General features: G+C 34.2%; 1 protein-coding gene across 1 annotated transcript in view; it reads left to right on the forward strand.

The window, feature by feature from the left end:
• The window catches only part of ADGRL4 (adhesion G protein-coupled receptor L4), a 117,329-nt gene that overhangs the window by 49,292 nt on the left and 44,134 nt on the right, over positions 1-23,903 (forward strand). Inside the window, exons 3-7 of the mRNA XM_011956152.1 lie at positions 9,807-9,959; positions 16,952-17,022; positions 17,934-18,113; positions 18,225-18,408; positions 20,127-20,243. Of these exons, the coding sequence (XP_011811542.1) occupies positions 9,807-9,959; positions 16,952-17,022; positions 17,934-18,113; positions 18,225-18,408; positions 20,127-20,243 (705 nt within the window). The remainder of the gene's footprint in view (positions 1-9,806; positions 9,960-16,951; positions 17,023-17,933; positions 18,114-18,224; positions 18,409-20,126; positions 20,244-23,903) is intronic.

Consider the following 23,903-nt stretch of genomic DNA (forward strand, 5'->3'; position numbering starts at 1 on the left):
GTCAATCGTTATTATACAGTAAAGAAAGTACAATGTATTTGTGTAAATAAATGCATACACTTTTAGTAAGTATAGATTAGATAAGTTTTTTCCAAACTATTTTATTGCATTGATAATGTGTGTTGAAATTTATGGCATCTTAAAATCAATGAAACAAGGTCTCATTAATAAGTAAACCCAGCTGGCAGTGATGAAGGTGTGGAAAAACTCATCAACATAAGAGAGACTTCAGAAACTTTTCTAAGTAAATTAGTATATTTTGGATATGGAAAAAAAAACATTTTAAATCAGAAAAAAATGAATATGCAAAAATAATGATGGAAAAACTTACTCATTTTAGGAAAATAGATTTCAACTTCACTTTTTACAGTGAAGTAAATTGCATGTGATTCAGTGATTTTATTATAGGGAAAAAAAGCAATAGAAAAGTATTTCTAAACGTTTTTATAATGTTAAGAGTGTGAATGTTTTAAAATGTGATAGAAGATCATAAACAAGAAAGGAAAGGAATGCAAGAGATGATTACAAAAAGATCTCTGCAGCTTGGGAAGCAAACAAGTAAACAAAACAAACTATATCACAAATAAAGTTAAAAACAATTTTAAGTTTAATGTTTATATCGTATCAGTGAGAGGCAATAGTTGATAATTGTTAAAAGGCTCTTGAAAATCTACAAGAAAATTAATAATGCCCAAGCAAAAGACATGAAGAGCCAGTTAACAAAAACAAAATATAAATATCATGTAAATATACAGGGGGGTTCTGTCCTCAGCAATATTTGAGTACATAATCTCAACATGATTATAGAAATGAGATCTTATACTTTGTCTATCAAATTGAAATTGAATGCAAAGGAATTGAGAAATATGCACATCTTATACATTACTAAATATCTACAAATTTCCTGAAGAGTAGTTTGGCCATGCTGATCAAAGTTTCATGATTGAGAATAATATTTATGTTGTTTTTCTTAAGTAGCCTTTACTACATTGAAAAAAGTTTTCTCCTATCTGATGAATTTTATTAATTACATTTTTGGTATCTATTGACATAAGCACAAATTTTTTAGTAAGTTGGGTGTATCAGATTCATAAAAAGGAAAATTAAAATATTCAGCTGATTATTGCACCTTTGTCTACTTCCCTTTGAATGTCATGTGATTTGTTTCTCTATAGCTTTTAAGCTAAAATGCTGTGTTTAAGTTCTATATTTCTAACTACAATTTTTTAATAAACTGAACCTTTAGTGATATAATGTGCTTCTATCTCTTTTAATAACTCTAATCTTAAATTCTACTTTAATATTATGTACCATCCCTATTTTCTTTGTTGAAATTTTTAAGGTTGTTTCCATTTAAAATTTTAGTATGTTTATTGCTAACAAAATATAATTGGATTTTGTTTGCAACCTAATCTGACATGCTGTGTCTTACGGGGAAATGCATGTCTTCCTCATTTAGTGTAACAGTTGATATACTTGATTGCTATTCTTATTCCATCAAAATTGTTTAGTGGTAGCTAATTTGTTTTTACTTAGAGTTTTGTTTTTTCTCTTATATTAGATTTTGTAGACTTACTTTATCTCTTTTTCCCCTGTTTTTTTTAATTCAATGGTGAATTTTCAGTACATTTCTCTTTCCAAATATTTACAACAAATTCCATATTTTTGTCCTTTACTAAAATTAGATAATGAGTCTTCTTTCTTCCAGTGTGTTTTACTTGCCCGCTGTGCTCCACCCTCGCCCTAACTAAAGTAATATGAACCCTACTAGATGCAGACTATTTATTTATTTTTATTTATTATTTTATTTTTTTCTGAGACGGAGTTTTGCTCTTGTTGCCCAGGCTGGAGTTCAATGGCATGACCTTGGCTCACTGCAACCTCTGCCTCCCAGGTTCAAGAGATTCTCCTGCCTCAGCCTCCCAAGTAGATGGGATTACAGGCATGTGCCACCATACCCAGCTGATTTTGTATTTTTAGTAGAGATGAGGTTTCACCATGTTGGCCAGGCTGGTTTCAAACTCCTGACCTCAGGTGATCCGCCTGCCTTACCTCCCAACGTGCTGGGATTACAGGCTGGAGCGACCTCGCCCACCTAGTGCAGACTATTTATTGGTTTCTCTTTTCAGCATGTATCCTATGAGAGTCCTAATTAGCACTTAAGTTATGTGTTCATGATCACACAGTCATCATCTATTCGAATTTATTGTATTGCAGGGCTTATTGTCCACCATTTTTACCTCTCCATCTAATCTTCCCCTATATAAAATTCTGTCTCCTGAATTCATTGGTATTTGGTTAGAATACTGTCTTGAATATTTTCTTCACACACATTACATGAGTGATCTACTCTCTGAATCCATGTATTTCTACGAATGTCTTTCATTGTATTCAAAGAATGGTTTCTTTAGCAGGTTAGAGAATTATAAAGACACATTTTATCTCAGTGACATACATGTTTCTCTATTGTCTTTCAGTGATGTTAGCAAGAATCTGATACTATTCTAACAGTTTTTCTTTTGTGAACTAGCAGCATTTGTTTTGCAACTGAGAACTTGTAAGATTTTTCTACCAATGATTTAATTTTCCCCATCGAATATGCATTACTTCAATGATTAGAAACAAAATTCAATAAAACTAGGTCCTCAAAAACAACTTCATAGCCACCATGTAAGTCCCAGAGATACTATAAGAGCATTACTCATCTTTACTGTACTGTTGATTGATAAATACAGTAGAATGACAGTTTTAAAGTCTTTGGTCTTTTGAAATAAATGTGTAGAATTTTGTCCTATCCTACAATGAGAAAGATAAGTGATTTCCAATATGTACAAACATAAGATTGTTTCATTTCATTTACCTTCTCTACTTACACTTCATTTTTTTTGTTTTTCTAATATGTGTATATTAATAGTTCTAACAAAGAGAACCAAAAAATTGGTAATAATATAAAGTGGGAACATTTTCTTAAGTGCTACATTTCCTTCAGAAAATAAGTAAGTGTAAACAGAAACAGAGACTATTCTATACAGGTATTGTTTGTTTGTTTTTTTCCTGGCTTATACATATTTTTCAAAGTCTGATTCATAGTCAAAGGGACATTTTTCCTTCAAAAAGTTTTTGAAATGGACCAGCAGTTTCAAGCACTTTAAAAATTCATTCCCAATGAAGATACTGAAAAATAATAATAAATACCCAGCACAAACATTTTATTCTTGTATAACTCTGCTTTATTTTATCTTTACAATTGTAATACTTTTCATTTGATGAATTTTACATTTCCTTTAATAAATTGAACTTGAGTTCATGGTCAAGGAAATATGAGTTACATTATGTGCTTTATAATCAACAATGCAAATGTGAGAAGTGTATCTTCAGTATTGGATATCTGTTTTTATCTGTCTTGTTAATCAATAATTCTGCACATGGGAGGATATATATTCTGTCCTGCACTTAAAGATTCAGGTGCAAAAGCAATTTCCCGAGGGGAAGAAAGATGTAATTCTGTATCTTCCTTTTGGTACCTTTCCTTGTCTTATAAAGAGCATGCTTTTCATTTCATGAATTTTACATTTCCTTTAATAAATTGAACGTGAGTTCATGGTCAAGGAAATGTGAGTTTACACTATGAGCTTTATAAGTCTATTAATTGTCCTGACTGATTGAATCCATCCTGGATTCATTGTAGTTCCTTTTTTTCTCTCCTTTCTGGTGATCTTTTCTTCCTCCTTATCTCTTTACCGTATTTTTACCTTGGTATTCACAAAATAAATACAAACCACAGAAAGTTCATAATTGAGAAGGATAATGATGATTTTTTAAAGTCCCTCATAGTACTGATATGGAAAGAGAATTCCCAGTGCTATTGAAAACAAATGAGCCCAGCAGCTGCATTGGGGAAAAAGAGGGGAAAAAAAAAGTTTTCTATGTTACTGTTACTCCACCTTTGAGACAGAGGGCCTGTTTCACAAGGAATCACAAAATGGTTATGGTTATTTTAGTGTTCAAATTTACGGAGCAACACTGGCAATCACGTCCAGAGGGAAAATGTGTACAGGAGTGATGCTGCTGTTAAGGTTCCATAGATTTCAAGTTGTTATAATCAATTCGAGCCCGGCCAGTAATATCTCAAGTGATAAAAAAAGAGACAATTCTTTTTTCTCTATCTTTTTCTCCATCTTTGGTCAATACATTAAAAAATGAAATATAAACTAAAATCTTGTTAAGATTCTGGAATACCAGTGTCTTATAAAGCAAATAAACTTCTATCCTATTATACAAAGAAGGTAACATAATCATAAGGTTTGTGGTCAAAAATGTTTCATTACTAGGGGCCTCAATATCACTCTTGAATTTGGAGAATTATATGCTCACTCTTTATGTCTTATTAACAAGTACACTTTATGATAAAGTACACTTCACTCTTCAATGCTAAAAATAACTTGGGCTTTGGAGTCAAACAGTCTTAAGCATAAAAACTGTGTCTACCGGATTCTCTCTATGCTAGCATGATTTAACCCATCTGAGCTTTAGTTTCCTCTTAAGTAAAATGAAGACAATATCAATCATTGCATTGTTGCAACAATTAAGTAAAATGAAATGTGCCATTTAACAGAGTGCTTGAAATACATGTTTTCTCTGAAATAATTCTTTCATACTATCGGGTATAAATCTTGTTAATCTACTTGTGATGTAACTCCAAAATTACTAAATAAGTAGCTAACCATCAACAACAGAAACAAAGTGCCTACAAATATTTTGAAAATATATTTTAGACATATGCATCTGTTTATTATGTTAACCCCCCATGTAGTTTACTGGCAAGTTGGGCTGAACCATGTGGAACCCTAAAGGCTTTTTCTGGTCAATGCTGAAAGCAAAAATACGTGGAGAGGCTTCCTTTGTCATTTTTCTCTGCCTTCACATCCTACCCTCAATCCTCTGCGCTTTATCACTTGATTGGTAAGAAGAAGCAAACATAAGGAAGAAGACACGAAGGACAATAAAAAATGGAGGGTGGAAGGCAAAACAAGAGCACAATAATGCTCATACCCATGCTTGTAAGCTGAGATGGAACATGGGGAGTCAGAAGGAGAGGAAAGGGATCCATTTAGAGATGAAGCACAAAGAAAAACAGCAGGCTTGCCCCTTTTCTCAGGAGCTGAGAAATACCATGCTCTTGAATCTGACTCATGCTCTGGAAGAGAAGAAGGGAGTCGTGAGCTTTCTCCTACGAATAGACAATTCATGACTGTATAGTTGACTGTGGAACTATTCATACACCTTCTGAAATGTCCTCAGTTAATTAAGGCACATCAACTTTTTATGGCCAAAAGTGACTCCCCATCTTACCCTGCAAGAATGCTCCTCCTCTGCTACTCCCTGTTCTGATAAGAGGATCAATTTATCCACCAGATCCCTCCAAGTCAGAACATGGATTTCATTTTTGCTGCTCCTCTCTCTTCAGCCAACTCAAATATCCATTCAATCTCCAATCCCCATTGATATTTTAAGATTATTTTATTATGAAAAATTTAAAATATAGAAAAGCAAAATATGATATAAAAATTTGTATGTAGCCATCACCTGTTTAATCCTGCCCTCTTTATCTTCTCCAAATCACTGACTCATAACACCTAACTATGTCTGAAATATTCCCTACTTCTTTCTCCTTGATTCTGCTTTGGTTAGTTCCTCAGGTCTTCTAGTGTTCTACCAGAGCTACTTGGGCCTTAGTTTTCTTTATACTTGAAAATGTGTTTGGAAACTCAAATCCAATCATATTTATCCACTACATAAAATCTGTTGATGGACATCCTTTACCCACTGGATATAATTCCAAATTCTTGGCAAGCGTTTTCTCGGTTTCAGCCATGCCTACCTGCACAGATTCTTGCCCTGAAGCCTCGTGCCCAGTGTCTGACAGTACTCAATTCTCCCCTAAATTATGCTGTTCCTGCAGGCCTGCAGGCATTTAGGTAAACTTTTTCCTTTGCCTGATTGGATTGTGGGGACCCCTTTTGTTTGTCTAAACTCTTGCTTATACTTCAGTACCTGACTCCAAACATCACTTCCTTTTCTAATACTTCTCTGTCAATAATCTTTACACTTTGATCTTGCAAATGACCTGAGGAAGCCATTTTCTTCCAGTTGCCACTGTATACTAAATACCTCTTTTATTTTTGACACACACTACAACCTAATAATTTGGGTGTTGGTACATCTTCTTCAGTAGCTGTGGATACCTTTGAGTTAGGAGCTGTGTGTATGCCTGTGTCTTGCTGTGCTTAACTCAGTGTATCAGAGGTGAACCAGGAAGAATTTTTTCTCAGAGAATACCAAATACTTTTTCTTATTAAAACATTTTGATAACATTTTAAAATATATCTCCAATATAATTGTATTTTAAAGAATTTTTCAAGGGACGTCTTAATCTAAGTAGTTATTTTACAATCCACCAAAATTATACAGTTAGTTACACGGATTAGGTAGTATAATTGGTGAACTGATTTGAACATTAGAAATAAGAGTGCCCAAGAAGCAGACTGTTATTTTTCTATATTATACCCATCCAGAGAAACTTTCTCCTTGAAGATTAATTATTGTGAAGTTGGACCCTGGAAAGTTTAACGCAATTTAAATAATTCATTTTATATATTACTTCACAAAGATAATTTCTTGCCTATCTCCACTATCTTGAGGGAAGAGAGAGGTTACTTTCAGATAAGTGGTATTTTACCGAACAAGATTTGAGTTGGACCGTTAGGGAATTTGTCCATATCATATATCCAGCCCAGAAGATAGAGAGATAGATAAGGAAATATTTTTCTTTCCAAATTCTTGATAAGAAAGCAAAGAGGTCAAGCGCTCAAAACCATACAGCAGGAAGAGACACAAACATGAATAGCAACTTTTGTTTTTTTCTACCTGTTAATGTAGTACCCAAGACCAGTAACAATATTTAGAGTTAAGCAACATATTGGCAAGTTAATCTATTTTTACAAACAATCAGTTAGGTGATATAAAGTGGTTCATTTTCTTGGACTCCAACCAATACCTCAGACCTCATGAGTTCTTTTTCTCTATATTTTTGCATATCATTTTTGCAGCTATAGCCCACAAGGGATACAATCCTCATCGTCCTCTATATTACCAATAACTGATATGAGAACCAATTTCTTTTAAAGTTTAATATCAACTTCTCCCAGTATGCCATGAATGGAGTCAAATTTAAAGATAAAAATGAAAACTTTTATTTTAATAAAAACTCAATTATATGCTTCTGTGTTAACTTGCCTTTCGAATGTGAACTCTGACAGCAGGGCACAGATCCTGACTTTTTGATTAATTTTTACTTATTTCCCAGTATAGACTTACTCACTTTTGGGAACTGGGAAACTCCATAAATATTTGAGTAACTGAATGATTGAATCAAACCTAATATGGTTCAACTATTTTGCTTATTTTCAATTTGTGAGCCACTCTCAGTTAATTTTAAGAAACTACTTTAATTTCTATTTTATGTATACATAGACATACGTATCTACTTTCTGAGTATATATAACCATATAGAGTTGCATCATATATTTATTTATACAAAATAGGTAAATTAATTAAATACATACATGTTAATAAAGTATTTTCAACATTTTATAGAAGACCATTCACAATTTTTCTTACTTTATTGTCCTATTTCAGCAATTTTTCTCTCTTCCTCCTACCTCCGTATGTTGTGCTTTAGGGACATTTGACAAGTGCCTGGCAAAATGCTAAATCTAAACACAGAGTCTTAAATATGCTTTTAAATTTTTTTTTAATTTTAAATTTTTTAAGTGCGTGTGTACTTACTGGTACCACAAGCTACACAACACCACTTTCTATTGCCTGGTTCTGATGGAATCAAACTTTTACATTACCTGCCTGGCCTATAGAAACTTTTGATAACTCAACCTTCTTTGTTCTTTCATATCTCAAAATTGTTAGTCTCCAGGAGAAGCTCAAAATTCTTCCCTTGCTGCTCTGCTCTTCTGTCTTCCCAATAATAAATCAGCTCAAATGCTAGGGATTAAAATTTTCAAGGGAACTTGAGATTCCCTCTCAACCTGCCAGGAAGGTATCTATTGTGAAATAAAAAGCGATCTGATGCCACAAAGAAAAAACTCTTAGATACGATGCCTGGGCTCCGTCTGCTCTATTTTTTCTCATCAGTTAAAGATAATAATACCTACCTTCTAGAGCTTCTATGAAGCATTAAGCTAATTAATATTTATAAAACATTTAGAATAAATCTTCAACTTTTACTAATTACTATATGTGAGCAATAGCCTGTATATAAATTAAATGTTACACAACTCACCCTTGAAAAAGAAATTAAGACTGGTTTGAATAAAATGAAGAATAAAGATTCCAGACATTTTTCAAACCTGACTTGTTTTTACGATTCCCCTATGATTTCTCTCTGTGCTCCCCAGTTAGGCTCCTTACAATCTTCAGAATATCCTGGTCACTTTTCTGCCTGCACTTTTGTCCAAAATTTTTTATTCCTTTAGTTTCCTTTCTTCGTCTCTTTCTCTCTGATACTTACCTATCCTATATTCTTCAGTTTTAGTCTATCAGTTTTTTAGGGCTGCCATAAAAAATTATGACCAAATTAGTGGCTTAAAATATCAGAAATTTATTCTCTCACAGTTCTGGAGGTTAAAAGTCTAAAATCAAGGTGTCAGCAGAACCATGCTGCTTCAAAAACGTAAAAACATCTAGGGAAGAATCCTTCCTTGCCCCTTCTAACTTTTGTGGTTGCCAACTATCCTTGCCATTCTTTGACTTGCAGTTACATCTTTTAATCTCTGCCTCTGTCTTCACAAAGCCATCTTTTCTGTGTCTCTATGTCCAAATTTCCCTCCTTTTATAAGGATGTCAATCATTGAATTAGCACACATCATAATCAAGTGTGACTTTGTTTTTCTTTAATTACATATCCAAAGGGCCTATTTCAAACAATGTCACATTCATAGACACCTTGGGGTTGGGACTTGAGCTGTGTTTTTTAACACACAGCGGGGTTTCATGTCACTGGAAAATATTCTCCTCCAGACCATTATGATAATCTCTGAGAAGCACATATATTCCAATCAATTTATTTAACAGATAATATAAATTTGCCTTCTGATATTTAAAAAGGGGTTATGAATCTTTGTCTTCCCTGATAAATTATATTGTAAGAGTATAAAGGTAAAGACTGTATTATTTACTTTTTAATTTATTGTATTGTATACTCTTCTGTGGAGCAATATAATGCATATAGTTGTAAATAAATGCATTAATGAATACATGAAAAGATTGCATGCTGAGTAATGCAAATTTTTTCTGTGGAACAATGGATGAAAATAAATAATACATGATAAGAACATGTCAATTTGTAATTTCTGATTTTTCATTTTTAATTTATGTTGTGCTTTTGATGGATTATGAAGAGTACTATAAATTCAAAATGAGCATATATTTGTTGACATGGTTATAATTAAATTACATATAAAAATTTGAAAGATATTACCACATAGATTTAACAGTTACATCTAGTGTTTTAAAGTAAGAGATCCTATTTTGCTTTGCAAATACAAAGATCTCATATTATAAACAAGGATAAGACAAGTGTGGAATATGGATTCTTTAGTACTAAGGTTTGTAGATATAAACATAATATACCTTAAACTATTTAACAGTAAAAATTCCAAAATACTGATGGAAAATAGTTGGAATTTATGTCAATTCTATAAAAATAATCTTTTAAATTGATATGCCGACAGATGATAATGAATGTGGAAATTTAACTCAGTCCTGTGGTGAAAATGCTAATTGCACTAACACAGAAGGAAGTTATTATTGTATGTGTGTACCTGGCTTCAGATCCAGCAGTAACCAAGACAGGTTTATCACTAATGATGGAACCATCTGTATAGGTAAGTTCGGTTATCTAAGTTAGAATTTGTACATATCTCTTATTGTTTATTACCCCTAGAGATAAAACATATTCAAACCAAATTCTGCCAGACCTTGATTGTACCCTAAGTGTTAAATACTTTCAGAAATTTACCTAATGATTTTATTTCTCCAGTGTTTTAAAGTCTATGGGATATTTATCCAAGGATACAGGAAAAAGGTTCTTTTTAATTTTTGAGAGAATACGTTTGCAACAATATAAAATAAAAGAGAGAGAAATGTTCATGGAGCCTTGAGATCTAGTATAGTGGCAAACAACAGAATAAATGTTTATACTTTAGAATAATTTAATACTTCAAGAAAATTGTCATTTGCATTAAAAGATATTGATGCCTTTGGAAATATGCACCCTGTGATGGGTTCTACATATTTTTCAGACAATCATCATTTATAAAATAATTGTTCTGGTGGTTTTATCTCTGCTTTTATAAAAGTCACACTTCAGATATGCCTTAAGTTTTTCTGAACACTATAGTCAGAAAATTATTTATAAAATCATGTAGGGTCACGAAAACATCCTTTTTAGGGAAAATAATTTCAATGTAATTTTTAAGTGATTGTTCACTTACTGTGAGTCTAAAGGGAGGACCTAGACTATTTTTAAAAATATTCTTCTGTTGTAATTTGGTCATGCATGTGATTGATCAGATCCTAGAGAATTGGATTCCAGCCTGAGAAAAAATAATTATTTATAAACTTCAACAGATGAATAATTTTCAGAAGCGAACTCTCTGGAGCCAAAGACTTTAACTTTGAAAATAAATTTTAAATCATCTTAAGCATGGTTTCCAAAAAATATTCAACTCATCAATCACTATTAGAATTAATTATGATTGGTAATCTACAAAATTAATAGGTACGCGGAGGCCCTGAGAATGTAATCATGTAGCCAAGGTTAGACATGGGAATAGAATTCAGGAACCTACATGCAACATAGAGAAGGCTAATGTGCTGCTTCTAAATGATATAGCTAGATAAAAGAGATAGATATTCAAGTTAATCTCGATCACACTAAAGCCTTTGATTAGTGTCCTAGTGAGACCTTTTTTTTTTTTGAGACAGAGTCTCTCTCTGTCACCCAGGCTGGAGTGCAGTGGTGGGATCTTGGCTCACTGCAACCTCCGCCTCCCACGTTCAAGCAGTTCTCCTTCCTCGGCCTCCCGAGTAGCTGGGACTACAGGTGCATGCCGCCCCACCTGGCTAATTTTTTGTATTTTAGTAGAAACAGGGTTTTATCGTGTTGCCCAGGCTGGTCTCAAACTCCTGAGCTCAGGCAATCTGCCCGCCTCGGTCTCTCGAAGTGTTAGGATGGTAAGCTATGAGACAATGTTCAAAAAATGTATATGTGAAATGTCTGTATTAAAGAAATCATCCAGTCTCATGTACCCACGCTTCACAACATTTACTCTGCTATGTAAAAAAAGGAAGATTTTATTTTCCTCATTTTGTTGCCAATGAAGTGAAGGTCTACTCTAGACTCATACATTTTAGATAAAGGTAAGGCTAGACTCACAGTTTTGTATCTAAAAACCCTTTGTTATTTCCATGGAATACTTAAATGTGTAGTAGACCATTTAAATATCTCTTTGATCTGAATCATCCAGATACACTGGATCAAACTTTGCAAGGGTACAAAATATCCAAACATATGAGAAAATAATACTATTACTGTTGAATGGTAAATTTACCTTTAGTGTTTCTAGAGAAAAGTTTTATTGCAATATAGCATAATAACATACTCAGGAAATAGGAATCAATGAGATTCTGCCCAGAAAACTTACAGTACTTCACCGTTTGTTCTTCTCAAGCCTATATTATTGTTATAGTCGTAGAATGTCATATAATGTGCTTTTTACCTTTAGTAGTTCAGTTCTAATATGTAGCCCTGCAAACTTTAGTGGAAATGTTCCAGTCAGTGAAGAAGTCTAACTTGTAACAACTTCATCTCTGTAATTTAATACAGTTTTAACTTTGCTCTCCATTCCCTAATGTCTCTTGTGTGTAGAATACATCTGTCTTTTTATCTGATCATGCTTACTTTTAATAATCCTCAACTCACAAAGGGTTATATTTCTCTGTTCATGTTCCTTGAAGTAGAGAATTTCTGCACTAGAAAACACTGAATAATAGATACAGAGAAAACACAAAGACACAAAGATGACTGAATGGCAACATTTTATGGGGATAGTATATTTGTAATTGAAGACTCTTTCTCTTGATACTCAATTTCTATCGCGGTAAGGTGGAATGGGCCTAAGTTTGTGCTAATTCCCTTTTTAGCTATTTTAAGTAGTCGGTAAATGCACTAACCTTATTAAAGCCTAATGCCCAATATTGAGCCCTTCTGTTTCTACCCGTTTTGTTTGATGGATTTTTCAGTGAAAAACTCATTCTCTAGAAAAGTGTTATTTCTCATCAATTTTTGTTGTCCTTAAGGATTAAGCTTTTTTGAGAATCACTGTGCTATTTCATTTTATTTCAGTTCTGCAGTGATTTTTGTTGCACAATATCATAATCCTCAGGGAATCTGAACAGAGAAACATAAATCTATTTCCTTTTGCATTAGTATATCACCTTACAGTGTATTGCTTCTGATTTGAAATTTTAGCTTATCCTTAAATTTGACATTTCTGGTAATTATAGTCATTAAAATCTCTATGAATAAAAAATGGAAGACTTTGATATAGGGCAAGACATGACTCAAGCAAAATTCTTTACCTTTAGTCCATATTCAAATACTATTTTCCACACGTGAGGTCATTTTGCTGCAGAAGGCGCTGGGTGAGATTTAGCACTGCACATATTTTTCCTCCCATTGGAATCACAGTAAAACGGAACTTCGGAAGTCTAGCTCCTGAGAAACCTAGTTACACCCCAGAATTTCACAAATGGGAAAGCTGAGGCATCCAATAGTAAAGTTAATCTGCTGAAACCAAATTAATAGAAGCCATGAATTCCTTCAATTTCACCATGTCTTTTATGGCATTGTTTACTGCTTGTCATGTCCTACTGCCTGGAGTACTCTATGATAATTGTAGATTTTTTTTTCTAACTTTGAATAATATTAAATTTTGTCTTTGAAAATTATTTACTGTAATTGAACATTTTATCTTTCTTTGGCAGTCTGTGAGTTACACATTAGAAAACTCTATTATTGATCATAAGAATCATAACCATCATATCATCATGTTTTGAAAGAAGATTATGATAAAATGTTGCTGGATTGGCTAATTATACACAGGAAAAAGCATAACATTATTATCATCATTATTATTATCATTATTTTTGAGCTGAGGTCTCACTCTGTTACCCAGGCTGGAGTGCATTGGTGCAGTTATGGTTCACTGCAACCTGGAACTTCTGGGCTCAAGTGATCTTTCTGTATCAGCTTCCCAAATAGCTGGGACTACACTACACAACACCTTGTCTGACTAAATTTTAAATTTTTTTTAGTAGAGACAGGGTCTTGCTATGTTGGCCAGCCTGGTCTCAAACTCCTGGAATCAAGTGATTCTGCTGTCTCAGCCTCCTAAAGTGCAGGGATTACAGGTGTGAGCCATTATGCACAACCAAGCATCACCTGTTAACAGAAATGTTGCAAATGAGTTAAGATTGTTAACGATATGCTTGCATTTAGTGATATCAAATTGTTAATTTAAAATCAAATTGTAAGTTGGTAGTGAGAAAAATGGGTCAATCAGTAAATCAGGTCTGTCAAATCTAGCTGGACTTAAATAATTACCTAACAGATATTTAGCTTTCATTACGAAAGGAAAGAGATTCTTTTTATATAGATTTGGAGATTACTAAGATATGGTAACCTAAAAGAAAACACTCTTTATTTATCTGTATCTTAAAACATACTACACAAGGCTCCTGCTATTAGGAAAATATGCCATATGAGTAGAATCACCAGTCCTGATTTTCCAGTTACAGTATCAGGTGGCAATGATATCCTAGGCACTATTCGACTTTCCCATACATTTTCTTGTTTGCTCATGAGGTAGAACTCTTTTGGGTTAGAAGCTGTCTTCTTTTTGAGATGGAGTCTGGCTCTGTTGTCCAGGCTGGAGTGCAGTGGCACGATCTGGGCTCACTGCAAGCCCTGCCTCCGGGGTTCACACCATTCTCCTGCCTCAGCCTCCCAAGTAGCTGGGACTACATACGCCTGCCACCACGCCTGGCTAATTTTTTGTGTTTTTGGTAGAGATGGGGTTTCACCATGTTAGTCAGGATTGTCTCGATCTCCTGACCTCGTGATCCATCCGCCTTGGCGTCCCAAAGTGCTGGGATTACAGGCGTGAACCACCACACCTGGCCTAGAAGGTGTCTTTTTACGATATTACTCAAGGTCATCACACAGCTAATTAATGTTATAGTCAGGATTTGAATTTAGATCTTCTAATTAGCAATCCCAGAGACTTTTCCTTCAGGAAAGAGGTAACTGTAGGTTTTAGCCATTTGGACCTGCAAGAGATTGCAATAGAAATTAGTGTGGATCTTGCTGCAAAATGACAGGCACATTCATTGTAGCCAAGCAAGTTTCACTGGATATTAAAGTCCAAAGTGCAAGAAGGAGGATGGAAATTGAGTTCGTGGAGTCAAGATTTTTATGTTTCTCAGAGATTGGGTTTGGGATGAAGTTCTAAGAACGTCGCACATTTAAAGGATTTGAAATTGAGAGAAATCACCATCTTGTTTACTGTTACCCATAGAAGGCATCTCACCTACCAAACAAAGGTATTCAAAGAACATAATAGTTTTCTTGCTTATTAAAAAAGTTTTTTGTTGTTGTTTATGATAGTTCATGGGTCTGTTCACACTTTCATTGGGGTGTTTTCCCAGTTGGAGTATAACATTTGGTGCTTCAACAGTTCAGCTCCAAAAAAGACTCGTCTTTGCTTTAGTCCTATATAGTTTTCTCACTTTATTGATTTCATGACAAATGACCACCCTAGTCTGCACTTCCATCTGAGTGCTTCTGTCTTTAGCCCAGCCTAGAATGCTTTCCTTGATGGTTCTCCATATCCCAAGGTCACTTGTCGCTACTTGTTCCCTACTTCATTTTCTGTTCATTCATTTTTGTGGAGTGATAGGTGCTGAATACACCTAGAAATGTGAAGATGAGGGGTGAGGGTGGTACAAGAGCATTTGTGTTTCTTTAGAAGTGGTGAGCTTAGATTTCTGGGTAGTACAGATTTTGAATACGTATACTTGTTGGAAGAACGAGAGCTGTTCTAACCTTTTAGGCCTGGGCTATTAGCTGACCTTGTAAATCCAGTACCATCACCTTTCTAGTGAATGGAACTTTCTTTAAGAATCTAGCAAGAGGCTCACTTTCCATTTTTGGTTTTGGTGGTGCGAATTTGGATGTGTTTTCTAGATCTTTGTTGGATTTTTGAATGAGAAATTAGGAACAGCTGCATTTAAGATAACTAGTTAGATGACATTTTAAATTAGAGTTTGATTACACACCCTTTTTCTACAGCAAAGAGTATTATGACACCCTATTAGTTTTAAATCAAATTATAAATTTAAGGTTAGATGTTCATTTATTAATTTAATATAAAGTATCTTGAAGATGTCAGACCTGGGGTAGAAACATAAAAATTTGCATTAATTCAAGATAATGATCTAGACTCTTCAGTTCCTTAGAATCTTTTTCTTTAGTAGCAGATTATTTATACTCTATTTATAATGTAAAGCATATTTCACTGTACTAAGTAAAGTTTTAAGTTAAGAATATAAACTATGTAAGCTTAAAACCTAGGGCCTTTGTTATAACCTCAATATTGGGCTTTTGAGAATGTAAGACTAAATTCTGTATAATGTATTATTTTATTTATGATGATTGTGTGTTAAGAACCGTAGTAAAATATAACCTGAACAAAAGTAATGAGTTGGGATAAAATTTTAAGGGAATTCAATCACACGTTCTGCTACATCTTAGTTTTTTAGGTTAACTTACATGCAGAAATGAAGTTTTGGAAAGAAATTGGGTCACTCTTCTATCCTCCAGATTACACTGAGTTGTGAAGTCAGTTTAGTTTGATACTAGAAAACAAATAAGTTTAAATATGTTTCTTAAATTGGGTCTTTGTTAAATTAGAACTAAGTGTTACATCATCAATGATGGAAATTACTGTAATGACTTTGTTGATTAATCATGCAATTCAATATGAGCGTGTGGCCCATGAATAATATTTTCAATACTCTGTCAAAATTGATTGGAGGAATTAAATCTAAAAAGTATGTGCAGCTAAGTTTGTTATGCCATTGCCTAAATGATGGTATTTCTCTAACTTTCTTATAAAATTTGACATGAAACCACTAATCATAAGTAACACTATTTTCAACAAGGTAGCAAGTATATGAGCACTAAAAAATTTTTTTCAAATATTAATATTTCCAGATATAGATGAGTACAGTGAGTCAGTTGTCTGTGGTGATCATGCCATATGGGGAAATGTGAATGGTGGGCATAACTGCTCCTGCAAAGAAGGTTATCAGACATACACAGGAAAATCACACTTCACACCTAATGATGGCACTTACTGTCAATGTAAATTACATTATTAAATTTTATGTATGATCAAAGAACTATATAAAATATGTAGTACACAGTTGTGAAGTACCACAGAGCTACATCTTCCAAGAAATGTGCCTGAATTCCTTTATGTTCTATGGAATAAAGAAATGAAAGCCTTTTTTTTAATTTAATCAAAATTGTAGATAACATTTTATGGTACTAACATTCCTTGGTCCTGAAAACTCCTTTATTTCATTGTCTGTAAAATATTGCACATTCTAAAACTGAAGAGGAAGTTCAAGTGTTAGAGAATGTCCTTTTAACATTTAAATAAGTGAGCAACATAATTGGGATTTATATGATCAGCTTAGGCAAAAATACTTTTTAAAACTTACTATATAATATGGTTTTTTTTTTCTACAGAAAATGTGAATGCAAACTGCCATTTAGATAATGTCTGTATTGCTGCAAATATTAATAAAACTTTAACAAAAGTAAGTACAACAGTTAACAATTTATTTTATTTTGACATTTTGGTTTCAATTAAAATGCTTTCAATGTCACACATTTCAAGAAGAGTAACCAGTAGCTGAACTTTAGGGAGAGTTGAAAACGTTTACATATAGAGATCTAAACATCATGTTTGCATCAAAGACAGGGTTAATTTGAAAATCCCCAAATTATTTAAAAGGCCTTTTATATATTTAATATGCTACATTTTCAATACTCCATATGTTAGAAAATTCTTTTTATGTAAAAAAGTTGATTAAAAAATAGTAAAGAGATACTTTGACTCTAGACCCATTCCCACATTCTAAGTAGACATAATTGAATGCACCTAGATTCGTTACTTAAAAGAGAACATTTCAAAGAGCAAATAAAGTAGGTGATTTATAAAATAATTGTCATATGATTGAGAATGTGAATCTCAACATGAGTAATCAACTATCAGTTTAAAGCAAATTTTCATTTAATCACATTGTAAAGAGTTTTCTTTGGTTGATTAAAATCTAATTTAAAGTATTATCATTTATTGCTTAGGATATCAATATTCATAAGTATTAAAGAGTTCAAGTATTAAGGTAGATTCATTGGCTAGGATATAATTCTATACTGAAGAATAGGAAGTTATTTTGAAAACTCATTTTTAAAAAAATATTAATTCAAACATGCTCTGTTTCTTTTCTAAAGTAAAGTCTACACTTTTAAGTTATTTGCTAATCTCTTGTGAATAAATTCAGGTTTCAGTGATGCATGTTATGGTTTAGGTTTATTAGTTTGATATTATTTATGTGTAGACCAAGAAAACCAACTCAGAATAAATTTAACATCTAAGGTTTTTTCTTATAAAACTCCAGGAGAACTAATTTAGTTTCCTTTTTCTGGACTCATTTTTTTTGCTCAGATAAGACCCATAAACGAACCTGTGGCTTTGCTACAAGAAGTCTATAGAAATTCTGTAACAGATCTTTCACCAACAGATATAATTACATATATAGAAATATTAGCTGAATCATCTTCATTACTAGGTTATAAGAACAACACTATCTCAGCCAAGGACACCCTTTCTAATTCAACTCTTACTGTAAGTATGTTCAGCTTTAACTCTTAATATAATTGAGCTTTGAATTTTTCCTTTCATCTGTGATTAGTGTAGGATTCTAACATTTCTAAAAGATATACTTTTTTTCAATAGGAATTGGTGAAAACCGTGAATAATTTTGTTCAAAGGGATACCTTTGCAGTTTGGGACAAGTTATCTGTGAATCGTAGGAGAACACATCTTACAAAACTCATGCACACTGTTGAACGAGCTACCTTAAGGCTATCCCAGAGCTTCCAAAAGACCACTCAGTTTGATACCAATTCAACGGATATAGGTAAGAAACAAGGGTCCATTTCAAAGTAATCATGTTTTCCAAATAAGCCATTTTCAAAGTCTTTGGTGGGGGTTAGGAGGCATGGTGTTGAAACTAGTACTGATTACATTGAAAGTAGTTTTATTAGTGTAGAAATGAATGGTGATGCATACTGCAAGAGCACTGTGAATAAAGTACTTGTAAAAAGGATAAATCCACAAGTGGTGTCTCCTTCCTATCATGTCCACCTTTTCTGATTCCTGAACTGTACAGCCATTAAATGGTCAGAGTACATTACTCCTTTGTCATTTTGAGTCCGTCTCTCATGACTTGTCAGGGTCTACCTTGACCAACGATCTTTTGGATATTGTTTGTTTGTTTGTTTGTTTGTTTGAGACAAAGTCTGATTCTGTCACCCAGACTGGAGTGCAGTGGTGCAATCTCAGCTCACTGCAACTTCCACCTTCTGCTTTCAAGCAATTCTCCTGCCTCAGCCTCCCGACTTGCTGGGATTACAGGTGTGTGTTACCACACCTGGCTAATTTTTGTTCTTTTGGTAGAGATAGGGTTTCACCATGTTGATCAGGCTGGTCTCAAACCCCTGACCTCAAGCCGTCCACTTGCCTCGGTCTCCTAAACTGCTGGGATTACAGGCATGAGCCACCATGCCCAGCCGGATATAACACATTTAAACTTCTATTTAGGAATCCTTTGCATGTTGATAACATAAAGCAATCAACATAGCAAATTAGAATGTTTCTTGCTTCATGCAAATTCATACCTAAAATATTCAGAATCTTGTGTCAAATTGAGGATGCCTATAAAGTTTTTCTGAGGAAGCAAGGTAAGTTTGCTGAAATAATCACTGCATACATCTTTACTGCATTTTCTGAGTGGCATTCTGCTGTGCAACCGCAGATTCACAAAAATCTCATCAGGATTCATCATTTACTCTAAATCAGAGTTTCAAGGATTATGACTAATATATAGGTGCTCTATATTTTTATAATGTTTCTGCATGAAAATGGTGATAATACAGCAGGTCAAAGGAATTATCACTCAAACATTTAATTAAATCACTCATTAGTGAGTTATAGACACTATTCTGTAAGACATTGTAGTTGCTTATCTTTGCTTTAGTAATTGTAATTTTACAGCTTCCTTGGTTACATACACATATTATATTTTATTTAATTCAAAAAAGTTAAACCATGAATGCCATAGTGAAATTAAAAAATTAAAACTTGAGTCAGATTTTTTTTTTTTTTTTTTTTTTGAGACGGAGTCTCGCTCTGTCGCCCGGACTGGAGTGCAGTGGCCGGATATCAGCTCACTGCAAGCTCTGCCTCCCGGGTTTACGCCATTCTCCTGCCTCAGCCTCCCGAGTAGCTGGGACTACAGGCGCCCGCCACCTCGCCCGGCTAGTTTTTGTATTTTTAGTAGAGACGGGGTTTCACCGTGTTAGCCAGGATGGTCTCGATCTCCTGCCCTTGTGATCCGCCCATCTCGGCCTCCCAAAGTGCTGGGATTACAGGCTTGAGCCACCGCGCCCGGCCGAGTCAGATTTTTAACACATATATTACAATGTCCAAACGTGTTAAGAATATGTTCACTCTACCTGCTATAAATAAGTTGAAACACAATAATGATGGATGAAATTATCTCTAAGCTAATATATTTATCATGTATATTGATTAAACTAATTTCAGCTTTTTTTGTTTTCATGTTTTTTGTTTCAGCTCTCAAAGTTTTCTTTATTGATTCGTCTAAAATAAAACATATTCATCCTCATATGAATGTGGACGGAGATTATATAAATATATTCCCAAAGAGAAAAGCTGCATATAATTCAAATGGTAGGACTTTAAAAATCTAACAGACAATATGTCAGTGAATTTGCAGTAAGTACTTATCATGCATTTGATTATGTCATATGTACATAGAACAGGTGTGGTTTCCTATAAAAACATATGATGTATGTACAGTATACAGAATATCCATATTCTTACTTGAGATTTCCATTCTGATATAAATACTGGGGAGGATTTTGGCTGACAATATCTGGGTCCTTGTCTTAACTCCAACTTTTGTTACTGTCTGAAATGTTTGAAATTCTAATGAAAATATACAAAGCTCTGATTTTACTACTCCTTATACAGCAAAGTCACTATATTTGCAGTTCGTTTAATTTTTCTTCCTCAATAATCCATCATATTCTTCATCGTGAGACAGAATTTGTGATTGTGTGAGGAAGAAAAATAGAGATTTTTTAAAAATAGGGTTTTTTTTAAAAATGTTTGCTTTAGTTCTGTGCACAACATGCAGGTGTGTTACACAGTTATACGTGTGCCATGGTGGTTTGCTGCAACTATTGACCCATCCTCTAAGTTCCCTCCCCTCTTTCCCCACGCCCCAGCAGGCCCTGGTGTGTGATGTTCCCCTCACAGTGTCTATGTGTTTTCATATTTCAACTCCCACTTATGAGTGAGAACATGTGCTGTTTAGTTTATTGTTCCTGTGTTAATTTGCTGAGGATGGTTGCTTCCAGCTCTCATCCAAGTACCTGCAAAGACATGATCTCATTCCTTTTTATGGCTGCATAGTTTTCTGTGGTGTATATATACCACATTTTCGTTATCCAGTCTATCATTGATGGGCATTTGGGTTGGTTCCATAACTTTGCTACTGTAAATAGTGCTGCAATAAGCATACGTGTGCAGTGTCTTTATACTAGAATGATTTATAATCCTTTGGGTATATACCCAGTAATGGGATTGCAGGGTCAAATAGTATCTCTGGTTCTAAATCCGTGAGGAATCATGAGTGTCTTCCACAATGGTTGAACTAATTTACATTCCCACCAACAGTGTAAAAGCGTTCCTATTTCTTCACTGCCTCACCAGCATCTATTGTTTCTTGACTTTTTAATAATTTCCATTCTGACTGGCGTAAGATGGTATCTCCTTGTGGTTTTGATTTGCATTTCTCTAATGATCAGTGATGTCAAGCTTTTTTTCATGTTTGTTGCCTGCACAAATGCCTTCTTTTGAGAAGTGTCTGTTCATATCTTTGCCCACTTTTTGATGGGGTAATTTGATTTTTTTTTTCTTGTAAATTTGTTTAAGTTCCCAGTAGATGCTGGGTATTAGACCTTTATCAGATGGATAGATTGCAAAAATTTTCTCCCATTCTGTAGGTTGCCTGTTCACTCTGATGATAGCTTCTTTTGCTGTGCAGAAGCTCTTTAGTTTAATTAGATCTCATTTTTCGATTTTGACTTTTGTTGCAATTGCTTTTGGTGTTTTTGTCATGAAGTTTTTGTTCATGCCTATGTCCTGAATGGTATTACCTAGATTTTCTTCCAGGGTTTTTATGGTTTTGGGTTTTACATTTAAGTTTTTAATCCATCTTGAATCTTGAATTAATTTTTGTCTGTGGTATAAGGAAGGGGTCCTGTTTCAGTTTTCTGCATATGGCTAGCCAGTTTCCCCAGCACCATTTATTTAATAGGAGATCCTTTCCCCTTTGCTCGTTTTTGTCAGGTTTATCGAAGATAACATGGTTGTAGAGGTGTGGGGTTATTTCTGAGGTCTCTGTTCTTTTGGGTACCAGTATCATGCTGTTTTGGTTACTGTAGCCTTGTAGTATAGTTTGAAGTCAAGGAGTGTGACGCCTCCAACTTTGCTCTTTTTGCTTAGGATTGTCTGGGCTATATGGGGTCTTCTTTGACTCCATATGAAATTTAAAGTATTTTTTTTCTAATTCTGTGAAGAATCTCAATGGTAGTTTGAATAGCATGGATCTATAAATTACTTTGGGCAGTATGGCCATTTTCACAATATTGATTCTTCCTATCCATGAGCATGGACTATTTTTCCTTTTGTTTTTGTCCTCTCTTACTTCCTTGAGCAGTCATTTGTACTTCCCCTTGAAGAGGTCCTTCACATCCCTTGTTAGCTGTATTCCTAGGTATTTTGTTCTCTTTGTAGCAATTGTGAATGGAAGTTTATTCATGATTTGGCTCTTGCTTGTCTATTGTTGGTGTAAAAGAATGCTTGTGATTTTTGCACATTGATTTTGTATTGTGAGACTTAGATTAAGTTGCTTATGAGCTTAAAGAATTTTGAGGCTGAGATGATGGGGTTTTCTAAATAAACAATCATGTCATCTGTAAACAGAGACAATTTGACTTTCTCTCTTCCTATTTGAATACCTTCTATTTCTTTCTCTTGCCTGATGGTCCTGGCCAGAACTTCCAATACTATGTTGAATAGGAGTGGTGAGAGAGGGCATCCTTATCTTGTACCAGTTTTCAAAGGGAATGCTTCCAGCTTTTGCCTATTCAATATGATATTGGCTAAGGGAATGCTTCCAGCTTTTGCCTATTCAATATGATATTGGCTGTGGGTTTGCCATAAATAACTCTTATGATTTTAAGATATGTTTCATCAACATCGGGTTTATTGATAATTTTTAACATGAAGGGATGCTGAATTTTATCAAAGGCCTTTTTTGCATCTATGGAGATGATCATGTAGTTTTTTCTCTTGGGTTCTGTTTATGTGATGGATTACATTTATTGATTTGTGTATGTTGAAGCGACCTTGCATCCCAGGGATGAAGCCGACTTCATTGTGGTGGATAAGTTTTTTGATGTGCTGCTGGATTCAATTTGCCAGTATTTTATTAAGGATGTTCGCATCAATGTTCATCAGGGATATTGGCCTGAAGTTTTCTTTTTTGTTGTGTCTCTGCCAGGTTTTGGAACCAGGATGATGGCTGGCTTCATAAAATGAGTTAGGGAGGAGACCTTCCTCCTCAGTTGTTTGGAATAGTTTCAGAAGGAATAATACCAGCCCTTCTTTGTACCTGTGGTAGAATTCCAGAGACAGTGAATCCCTCTGGTTCTGGACATCTTTTGTTTGGGAGGCTATTAATTACTTCTTCAGTTTCAGAACTTTTTATTGGTCTATTCGGGGATTTGACTCTTTCTTGGTTTAGTCTTGGGAAGTTGTATGTACCCAGAAATTTAACCATTTTTTCAAGACATTCTAGTTTTTTTGCATAAAGGTGTTTATAGTATTCTCTGATGGTAGTTTGCATTTCTGTGGGGTCAGTGGTGATATCCCCTTTATCATTTTTTATTGAGCCTATTTGATTCTTGTCTCTTTTCTGCTTTATTAGCCTAGGTTGTGGTATATTTTGTTAATTTTTTTTTAAACCAGCTTCTGGATTCATTGATTTTTTTGGAGGGGTTTCATGTCTCTGTCTCCTTCAGTTCTGCTCTGATCTTAGTTATTTCTTGTCTTCTGCTAGCTTTTGGATTAATTTGCTCTTACTTCTCTAGCGCTTTTAATTGTGATGCTAGGGTATGGATTTGAGATTTTTCTAGCTTTCTGTTGTGGGCGTTTAGTGCTATAAAATTTCCTCTTAATACTGCTTTATCTGTGTCCCATAGATTCTGGTACGTTGTCTCTTTGTTCTCATTGGTTTCAAAGAACTTCCTGTTTTCTGCC

Source organism: Colobus angolensis, unplaced genomic scaffold (genome assembly GCF_000951035.1).
Source record: "Colobus angolensis palliatus isolate OR3802 unplaced genomic scaffold, Cang.pa_1.0 Scaffold41, whole genome shotgun sequence".
NCBI classification, from domain to species: domain Eukaryota; kingdom Metazoa; phylum Chordata; class Mammalia; order Primates; family Cercopithecidae; genus Colobus; species Colobus angolensis.